This window comes from Diorhabda sublineata, chromosome 3, assembly GCF_026230105.1.
Source record: "Diorhabda sublineata isolate icDioSubl1.1 chromosome 3, icDioSubl1.1, whole genome shotgun sequence".
In the NCBI taxonomy this organism is placed as follows: Eukaryota; Metazoa; Arthropoda; class Insecta; order Coleoptera; family Chrysomelidae; genus Diorhabda; species Diorhabda sublineata.
Genome location: NC_079476.1, coordinates 12,137,625 through 12,149,019, shown reverse-complemented (window position 1 = coordinate 12,149,019; position 11,395 = coordinate 12,137,625). Strand labels below are relative to the sequence as shown.

General features: G+C 33.3%; 1 protein-coding gene across 1 annotated transcript; it reads left to right on the top strand.

Annotated features, from left to right (window-relative positions):
- The first annotated feature begins 3,451 nt into the window (after positions 1-3,451).
- LOC130441662 (uncharacterized) lies at positions 3,452-5,743 on the top strand. The gene is made up of 3 exons (XM_056775442.1): positions 3,452-3,566; positions 4,752-5,246; positions 5,532-5,743. Exons 1-3 carry the CDS (start codon positions 3,452-3,454, stop codon positions 5,741-5,743), a joined length of 822 nt encoding a protein of 273 aa, XP_056631420.1.
- Positions 5,744-11,395: the final 5,652 nt, after the last annotated feature.

The following is an 11,395-nucleotide window of genomic DNA, read 5'->3' as shown; positions in this document are numbered from 1 at the left end:
TGTACTTGGATGCAAGATAATAAATCTGACCGATGAAGTGGAGGACTGCGTTTCATATAATTTATAAAAAATAGAGCTTATCATTCTGGGATCAAAAAACACCATACGAATCTCTTTTTGGTTGCAAAAATAAATTGGCGCTTACAACATCTTTTCTACCAGTCTTAAAATACATGAATACAGAGCAACTAGAGCTAAAGTAATAGGAAGCGTCTAAACAATGGGAAAAGGCGAAAAACATGAAAAAGTATGTAATACAACAACCAGTGGAGTATTCAAAATCTAAATGAACGACTCGCTAATATCAAGGTAAATTCTTAAATTTCTAATAATGTCATTTCATGTACCACCAACTTCAATATATCACTCAATTCCCCTCACTGCCTACCTAGCAAAGCCAGAACGAAGAATAAACCTTCGTTGAAAACACAAAAAAAAAGAAACAGTCGAGAAAAGAGAGTAGACAAACAAAAGAAAACTAAAGATTACTGGTTAAACTCACCAGTATCAAATCAATTTGATGGACTAGAAAATGAAGATACAATAAAAGATAACGGTGTAGAATTTGAAAAAGATAAAATTCCTCCTCCCATTTTTGGGAGGATAATACTTATTAGAAGTGTCAGTGTAAAGTTTGACGCCAAAAAAGTAAACCAGAGTTACGCAATAAAATAAAAAAGATGTCCACTGAAATTGTGAAAATAGAAAAATTGGGGTATCGAGCTATCATCAAATACCTGTATTTAAAAGGGTTAAGACGTAAGTAGATTTACGAAGATATACTTAATATCCTTCTGCTTCAGGGACAAGGGAGGAAAAGATATAGCAAAAATGATTAAAGTCAATGGGATCAATTTAAAATCGTTTCAATAGCAGCTGAGGGAGCCAGAAGTATAACAGGAAAAAATAAAAGTGCATCAACGATTCTTCATAGCAGAACAAACCACGAAATTTCAAATCGTTAATTTATGAATTTTGCGAACAAAATTGTTAATAACTTCTTGTCAAATCGGACTTGCTTGCGTGAATATAATTGTAAGTAAAGTACGAAGCCAACATAAAAATGAGAATTTATAATCATGTTCGAAACTTGAAATATTAAGTTATGAGCCAAACTTTTCTAAAACCATCCAAAGCCAACGATCCCTTTGAATTCGTTTTCTCGAATGTATGTCATTGTCTTTTTATTTTAAGTATAAGTTACGTTGTTTAGTAAAGTTTTAATTTTGTATATATTATTTAATTCTAATTACCACTATCATTACCACAGTTTGCCATGATGAATTGCCTGTGGTCTAGTATGATGGAAATGTACTCGCAACATAATTGTTTCAGCAGTAATGTCTTTTAAAGGATTTGTTGATTTTTTCGTTTCTTAAGCATTTAAATTATTAGTAATTATGTCAATACCTTTTTCTACTTTTCACGTAAAACTAGGTGAACAACAACACCAAGGTGGTCAACTTAGAGTTTTCATAAACGCAGTCTCCTTTTGTCTTTGATAAAATATAATTCACTATTTAAATGTGATTAGCAGTTTCACTTCTCACAGATTGTTATAACTGGTATGTAGTTCGCTACAACTAACTCCTTTTGGAATTGAAATATATTGAAAAAGCTGATTTTTCAAGTACTGTGTTAACTTATTATGATACCAAAACATTGTTACATAGTTAATTGTTTTTGTGCACTTCGAATGGAAAATTCAATATATTGTCCCGTCTAACTAGCATGATTTTCAGAATATTATTATATCGCATCGATAACTTGTCAAAGGAAAGAATCAAAAGAGCAGTTTTACAGTTATGTAGCTTCATACTTTTTGACATTTTCAAGAGTAATGTATTTTTTTGGTTAACAATTTTTTTTATTGAATATTTCACAAAAATTTCAGCAGATATGAACAAAAAGTAGAACTCTTGTGAGCTCATATAATAAGTGATTGAACATAAGCGAATACTGTTATTTTTGCATTATTTATTCGATTATGAGTAGATTTTAATCGACAATACAGAATCGGACATAGACGCATACACATATTTGCCATTTGTAAACCGCCTCCCTTCAACTTATTTTTTCGATATTTCCATCCTTTCTCATCTATCACATCATAAGTAGATTGAAGCAAATATTTTCTTCTCTCCATATTGCAAGCATCGTATTTTGATAGTGTTTGGATAGACAGACGTAAAAAACTTACTACCCTTGTGTGGCGATATGTCATATAAAAGTCTATTTTATGTACTTAGAAAATACCTCTGTATTCAACTAAAAACATAGGAAATTTTTTGTTTCACGTAGAATCTCAGTTATTGTTTGACACTATTTCTTGAAGTATTGATCCGTTGCTTAATATCACTTCCTCGATTTTTCTGGTAGTAGTGACAAACAAGCAATATTTGCTAATTCCTCCTTATCTATGTGGCTGCAATACAGATGAAAATTTCAATTTCGCTATTTTTGATGATAAATCTTGATAAGTGCTCAAAATATAGCAGTTATCCATGAATACTTCACACTATTATTTGTTGGTAGAATTTCAAATCATATGAGCAAGTGGCTTCATATAACAAGGTCAGAACCATACATGAGGAGGGTGACGAGAGCAAATTTGATAAAAGGTATAGTTGCGAGGAAGTCAAAGAAGATAAGATGCTTTATTGTGAAGAGATGTGACATGTACGAAGTTCGTGTAAGCGTCCCGGAACTCCCGCAAGTGAAGGATCACAGTTATAGGAAAACTAGAACGGGTCGGGTACGAGGAGGCAGCACCGATCCAAGATCGTTCCAAAGCCCTCTCAAACTGATAGCTTCTTTTAGATGTCACAATGACAGTGTATATGAGGATGGAGAACCATCATAAGACACGATCTTATAAGCACAAAGAAAAAGGTATTTCCAACTGGGATTCAACTACAGTCTGCCACAGGTGAAAGTACCAACACAAACCCAATAGGCAAATTTTCACTTGAAATTTCACAATTTTCCCTCCTCAAAGGAAATATTCTCTTGCACTTTATTTCTATTCCTGTTCATTTCTGCTGTACTGTTTCGCACTGTTTCTTTGCCTATTTTAGCATCAACATCTCCGAGGATTAGTTTGGTATCGTAGTCTGGTAACTTTGTAACAACTTCTTCTAGTTGGGCATAGAATAGATCTTTTTCCTCATCTTCATTATCCTCTGTGGGGGCATAGAGACTTATTATTGACATATTTTAAAATTTTCCCTCAACTCTAATAGGGCATATTCTTTCACTAACTGCTTTATACGCTATCACAGATTCTAAAATAGATTTTTTGACAGCAAAAACTACACCTGCGTAGTGTCTACCCTCATCATAGCCACTTTGTTTCTTGGAGAGCAGCTATATATATATTCTGTAGGCATCCATATCCATTGTGTTAGGGTTTCGTAACAGTGTGTTTTTACAAGATAGGGTCGTTAGCCCTATGCTCAACCCCCAATCTGACCTACTTATGTTCAGTGGGTCCATCGGACCTAGCCTGGAGGACTGTTTAGCAGATCCACCGACCGTTCCCCTATCCGCCACCTTGGGGACGCTCCGTATACGCCGAAATAGAACAGCGCACGGAGAGTTGCGTCATATGGTTGGAAAATGAAATCGTCTCCTGAGTGCCTATCATCATTTTCAATTATACATGTTGGAAGCGAGCATACTCGTGTTTTCTAAAGCACCTTACTTTCAAACTATTAGATAAGATAAAAATCTTAAAATCCTGCCCATACGTTCAATTTGAGATTTTTGTAGTAATCAGAGACATTTTTGTTAGCCCAGCAAATCAGTTACATCGATTTATAAAAAATTCATAATCATTTGAAATACAAAAACTTTGCACTTTGCAAATTTATTTTCGTTATCATAATCTAACATAGCTCTAATAGTTTTTTTGTTGATTTGGATTATTTCAAAACTCTACAAACGTATTGTGTGAAAAACTAGATTTGTTCTGTGATTTACGTTAATGAACATTGCTTATTGAGCTTTATTGCATAGGCACGAGGCACTTTGTAAAACATATAAATATTGTAAACTTGTAATAGAATTAGATTCTGTTTTGTCAATGTATTCAATAAACGTTTCTCAACGTGTAATTCGTTTTTAAAAATGCCTTCTCGAAGTTCAGTAACGTAATTGGAGCAGTCAATAGGATATTTCGGAAATTTAACGTATCGCACGGGAAATTTTTCGTTTTAGCGATTAACCGGAATATTCGATTTTGTGTTCGGAAACTGTGAATTCGAGTGCATATCTAAGAACTGCAGATAGTTCGAGTGGAAATCGAGCGATTCCGGCGGTTTCAGTGGACGACACCAGTGAAGAACTTCAGAAAAGCTAGAAAAGGAGGACCTCGATTTTCCTGTGCTAAGAACTAACATCGTTCCAACCTTTAGAAACTCTAGAATATGATAGCTTTAGTTGTAACGTAAGTGCTCATTATTTCCTTTTTCTACATTTAATAATTCAGTGGTTATCTAAATATATATAACAATCGTTAGTATATTTTGATGAGCGAATTTGAAGTAGAAAACATATATAATTTGAAAGTATATATATATTTGAAAGCATTTTAAGTTTTCGACCAAGCGAAGATAATAATTTTGAAAATAGTTCCAGTGGAAATAGAAAATATAGATACCACACAGGTACAAACTAGCAGCTACTTAAATTATATTTTCATTTAATTCCAAATTTTGATGGAAACCCTCATACATTTAATATATTCATAGGAAATTGTGAAAGTTTTATTTCTGCGTTTGCAAGTAATTCAGATAATGCGTTGAAGACATTTTTACTTAGAGCTATTATAGGAAAATTAACAAGTAGAGCTGAAATATTAATTGGTTCGCGCAGAGAATTAAAATCATGGGATGAAATCAAACAAGCTTTAAATTTAAGTTTTGGAGATCAACGAGACATTGACTGTTTGGTTCAAGATCTTATTAACCTAAAACCATTTAAGAATAAAACCCCTTATAATTTTGGTATGCGATACAAAGATTCTAGGAGCCTCATTATCTCTAAATTAAACACTTTACATTTAGACTTAAGCGAAAAACAATTACATCTTAGGAACTACGATAATTTAGCTTTAAAAACTTTTGTTCGTGGCTTACCTTTACCTATACAAACTAACATACGTTTACGATCACCTAACAGTCTAGAAAAGGCAATGAGCTTAGTTGTAGAAGAAGAAAACTTCTTGTACTCTACTCTAAGATTAAGTAATTTGAATTCAAATGTGTTATTCAAATCTAGTTTATGAGTTACACCTAGTAGAAAGCAAAATCTTAATTATTACTCCACAAATCATAACAATGTACAATCATTTCAACCACCCCGTCCATTATTTCCACCTAATTTAATAACTCGTTCTCCAGCATCATACCCACCGAGGTATACAAAACATTCTCCTACAAATCCGTCCCTCACAACCACCACACAATTTTAATCAACTCAAAATATTCGTCCTAACAATCCACAATATAATCATCCAAATAATTCCTAAGGTTTCAAACCAGAAACAATGGACATCTCTTCAGGAAATACTGTACTTAAATCCCATTCGAGACTCAAATTCACATCTGCAGAACTTTTTAATCAAGCTGTAGATAATTCTGATTCTCATGATGAATTTTATTCGGAAAATCCAAACTATTATGAAAATATCGACAATGCTGATATAAACAATTATTATACACAGGAAACAGAACATTCTTAAGCCGCGTTTACACCGGAGTTAATAACACGAGTTTTTAACAGTTATTAACTTAGCTGAATCGCCAAAAAATTTCACTTAACAAAAGTTAATAACTCGTGTTTTCAACAGAAAATTCCATGTTATTAACAAGATTTATGTTATCCATCCAGAGTCGGTAAAGATCAAAGGAAATGTGTTATGTTTTAAACAAATGTTAATAACAAAAGTTAATTGCCTCTTTTAGCGCGTTAACTTTTGTTAACAACAGGTTCCCCTCCCCTCCAGACGAAACACGTGGAGACAGAGAGGTTAGTTTGTGTGTTTTGCTGTTTTGTTAACGTGAAGTATTTTTGTTTATTTTAATGATGGAAAGTGAATGGAATCAGGAGCAAGTGAGTAATTTGATAGATCTGTATCGAGAGCGCCCAGTGTTGTGGGACCCAAGCATGCTAACTTCAAAGACAGAAACTTAAAAAACTATGCTTGGACAGAAATTGGCCAAGCTCTACGCATGACGAAAGTTGAAGTTAAGAACAAGATGACAAAAGTGATAGGACAATTTCAACGAGAGAGCAAGAAACAAAAAAGTGGGTCTGGAACCAACGCAAAAGTAAAGTGGTTTGGTTACGAACATCTATTGTTTTTGAGGGACAAAACCGTGCCCAGACCAATGAGCGAAGTGGGCTTGGAGAGAAACGAGGTTAGTAAAATAACACAAATAATTATCTTATAAGAAATATATATAATTCAAAGCTACTTTTTATACAACAAGACACACTTTTCTGTACATTTTGACTATATGCATTGTAATATTGTTAAATAGATGTAAAAACTATAAGAATTGTTTCATAAAAATGTATTATAATTAACGTTAACGTGTTGATTTTCACTTATGGTAGTGAGTGACATATGCCCCATGGCCTTTTAGTACGTCTTTTGCCAAGGCACTGAACCCTCAGGGCTGTTAAGATACGCACAAAATTCATTCCTTACTAGTTTTGCGATATCAGATGATTTTTTCGGTATTTTCTTTAATCTAAGTAGATTTTCTGATGGCAAACCAACAATTCGCCACTGTCCAGGAATTAGTTGTCCTGTTGAAGGGTCCTCTTGATCAAACGTGCCCGTGTTCCGTTTGACGACTTGCTTCGTCTCAGGAAGTTGTGTAGATGGATACAAGCCAACACAACCTTTTGTGCACGATCAGGTTCGAGCAACAAAGGTTTTCTTAGTACCCTGAACACGACTGATATAATTCCGAACGCATTTTCCACCACTCTTCTACACCGACAGTGTCGATAGTTAAATTCCCCCGTTTTCACTACCTTTCTCATGCAGCCCAGGATATGTTTTCATAATGGTTGGTTTTAATGGAAATGCGTCATCTGCGACGATAACGTATGGGACGGGTAGGGTTCTTCCCGGTAAAGGGGTGGCGTTAGGTAGATTGATAGTATTGCTTTCCAAGAACTCGTTCAACGCACTGTTTGCAAACACTCCACCGACCGACAATCGTCCTTGACATCCAACAGACACGTAGGAGAAGCAATAATTAGCATCGACCAAAGCTAGCAGGACTATACTGAAGAATCCTTTGTAGTTAAAGTAATCACTTCCTGTATGTATTGGAGCTTGGAGCATTACATGCTTGCCGTCCATGGCGCCAACGCAGTGAGGAAAGTTCCAGAGTCGGAGATATTCTTTTGTATAACATTATGTTAATCGACGATAGTTCAATATACACTAAATCTTATCGGTTCCCGGAAATTCATCGAGAGAAGTGAAAAGACAAATGGGAGAAATGTTGAAAGAAGATATTAAAGAAGAATCTATTTCACCGTTTTCTGCACCTGTTTGGTTCGTGCCAAAACGATCAGATGCTTCCGGCAAGAAAAAATGCAGACTGGTAATAGATTACCCAAACTAAATGAAAAATCAATTCAAAACCTTTATCCAATCCCAAGAATAAGCGAGATCATGGACAGACAGGGAAGAGCTAACTATTTTACATTCTTGGATTTAGCTAGTGGCTTCCACCAAATCGAAGTTGACTCCGAAGACGTACCCAAAACTGCCTTTAGCTCTTCACAATGTCACTTTCAATTCAAGAGAATGCCTTTTGGACAAGAATGCCCCATCCACATTTCAAAGCGTAATGGACAATGTATTACGAGAACTTACTGACGAAATCTGTATTATTTACCTTGAAGATATCCTAATTTACATTACTTCTCTTCAAGAGCACATACAGAGAGTTAAACAAGTATTTGACAGACTGAGAAAATTAAACTCAAAGATACAACTCGGCAAATCCGAATTCCTTCAAAAATCTATAGTATACTTGGGTCATATAATTACCCCCGAGGTGTAAAACCTAATCCCGAGAAAATTTATGTAATAAAAACCTTCCCGATTCCCAAAACTCAAACCGAAATCAAAGTTTCCTTGGACTTCTTGGATATTACCGCCGTTTCATACCAAATTTTGCCAAACTGACAAAATGACTTTGGTCATACAGATTCTAGAAACCCATACGAAATATTCATACTCTAAACTTTCTATAATAACTATGTAGATAATCCTCGAACAAAATTACATCATGTTTATAAAGAAAAATTAAAATAAAACAAAAAAAAATTCTACAAAAACGGTGATCTAATGGTGACTCGAATAGTGAATTTATAATTGGTCAAATTGTATACAAGCATAATCCCAAGAAACGAAATAAAAAGATAAACCTTTCCTAGAGTCTTTCGAAATTACTCAAATACTTGACAGAAATCGTGTTGAAATTTCTGGAAAATTACTTAAACATAATAAACTTAAAGCACATAATGACATTGTTCACATAAATGAACTAAAAACACCTTCCATTTCAGTTTCCTCTTTTGGACCGCCGAAGGAATTAGATGCATCCAAATTCCACAACCTAAACAATAATCCTGGTCTCCTACCCTTACTAGGTACAGCACATATACAAACAGACTTTCATACATGTTTATGACATTACAAATATAACCGACCACTTTTATATTTAAGGGACCAATATGATAATCTATACGAAGCTTTTTCAAATCATCCTAGCATATTCAACTTCACAGAATACTTTGATAACTCCTATCACATAATTCAAATAATAGAAAATAAAATTACTTTAGAAATAGAACAATTGGGGAAAACATGCGAAGCGATGTCTTTTTGACGGAATTGGCTCAGCAATAAAAATTTAGATCAAGAAGATGCAATCCGATATGACGAAGCTATTAAAGCCTTATCTAATAATCAAAATAGTATCAAAACATTACACACACATCAAATTACATTACTAGAATCATCTATTAAATAATTCGGAAATAATTCCAGAATACTATCCCTAAATCAAGAAATATCGAGCGCACATATTAATGATTACAAAAAGAATTACGGAATCTGAAAACAGAAATGATAGAAACTTAAAGTGTTGTAATATTCGTTTCTTCTATAATATAAATAAAAGAAATTTAAACAGGTTCTTCTATACTTTTATTATATTAGAAGTAAAACTACACAAAATGACTTGAATCTGGAAGTAACCATTTTTTTTTTGACATAATAATCATCCTTGCCAACTTAATTGCTGGGTTACGTTCAGTAATTTTTTACAACACTACCCCTTAAACCAGCAATTAACTTAGACCAATATTTTTAGTACAAAAAATATGCTTGGGATTATGCAGCACTTTTGTTAAAAGATCTGCTACCATTTTTTCAGTAGGCATGTATTTAATTTCAACCAAATTTTTTTCAATTACTTCCCTTACAAAATGGTACTTAGTGTCTATATGTTTAGTTCTGTTATGGTAAACAGGGTTTTTTAACAATTTTTGTGCACTTTGGCTGTCATTGAAAAGAATTACGGGCTTAGTCTCACAAAACTCATTTAAAAAACCACTAACAAATATGGCTTCTTTACATGCTTCAGTAATGGCGATATACTCGGACTCAGTACTAGAAAGTGCAACACAAGATTGTTTCTTGGATTCCCAAGAGATTGGAGCATTACTCATTTTTAGAACGAATCCTGAATATGATTTCCTGTCATTTATATCATTTGAGAAATCTGCATCTACATAACCATACAAATTTTTGTCTGATTTACAAAAAATTAGGCTTTTGTTCAAGGTCCCTTTTAAGTATTTTAATACCCGTTTTGCATGTTTCCAGTGCTCAATACTGAAACTTGAATTAAATTAACTCAAATAACTAATACTAAATGATATATCTGGTCTTGTATGGACTGCCAAGTACATTAATGAACCAATTAAATTCTGATACGGTACATTCGGTTTTTCATTAGTGGTTGGCTTCAATTTTAAACAGACTTCAATAGGAGTCAAAACCGTTTTAGCATCACCTAACTTGAAACGCTCTAATAATTCTAAAATATAGTCCTCTGATTAACTTTAATCATATTGTTTTGTTTGTCAAAATCAATATTTAAACCTAAAAAATATTTGATTGGCCCCAAGTCTTTAATTTTAAATTGTTTTGACAATTCCTGTTTGAGGTTGGTTTTAAAAACTGAGGAATTTGAACAAATTAAAAACAACATAAAGGGCCACTAGAATTATAAATTTGTCCTTGTTTTGGAAAAATATACTTACATGGTTCAAAACTTGATTGCTGAAAACCTAAGTCTTTTAAGACATTTTTTACTTTAATATTCCAAATTCTGGAGGATTGTTTTAACCCATATATAGCCTTTTTTAATAAACATACTTTATTTTTATTATTTTTTAAAAGAAACCCCTCAGGTTGCACCATGTAAATTTCTTCATCCAAGTTTCCGTTTAAAAATGCAGTTTCTACGTCTAAGTGGTCAATATCTAAACTTAATTCTACAGATAAAGCAAACAATATTCTTATTGTAGAGTATCTAACTACAGGTGAAAAAGTTTCAAAATAATCTATACCAAAGGTTTGTGTGAAACCCTTTGCAACTAGCCGTGCTTTATATCGTATTTCATTATTTGAATTCCTTTTTAAACAAAACACCCACTTATTTTGCACAACATTTTTGTTTGATGGACGGTCTACTAAAATCCATGCCTCATTTTTCATTAATGATTCGTACTCTCGTTCCATTGCTTTTTCCCAATTTCTTCGGTCACTTCTTGACATCGCTTCATCTACGGTCTTTGGATCTTGCATTTCATTATAAGTTTCCTTATTCATCACATTGTATGAAATGTAACCTTCATAATTTCTTTTCTTTGACACCCTTCCTGATCTGGTTACAATTTCTTGATCATTAATTTCCTCAAAGTTTTCACCTCCAGTTTCTTCTGGAATTTAATTTTCTTCTTCATTGATATTATTATTTGATCCTCCACCTTCTTCATTTATGTCACTATCATCCACTCCATGTTTAGTTTTTGTTTGTAGGTCAACAGTAATTGCTGAATCAGGATCTGAGTCGCTAGTTTCAGCCTTACAATTATTTATATTTTTAAAAGGTTGATTCAGAAATTCATTAAATTTTACATTACGACTTATAATAATTTTATCTGTATCTGTATCTAGAATTCTATAAGCTTTATTATTTTCACTGTATCCCACCATAATACCTGTTTTTGCTCTTTTCTCTAGTTTAGATCTTTTTTCTTTTGGAATGTAAACAAAAGCCTGAGAACC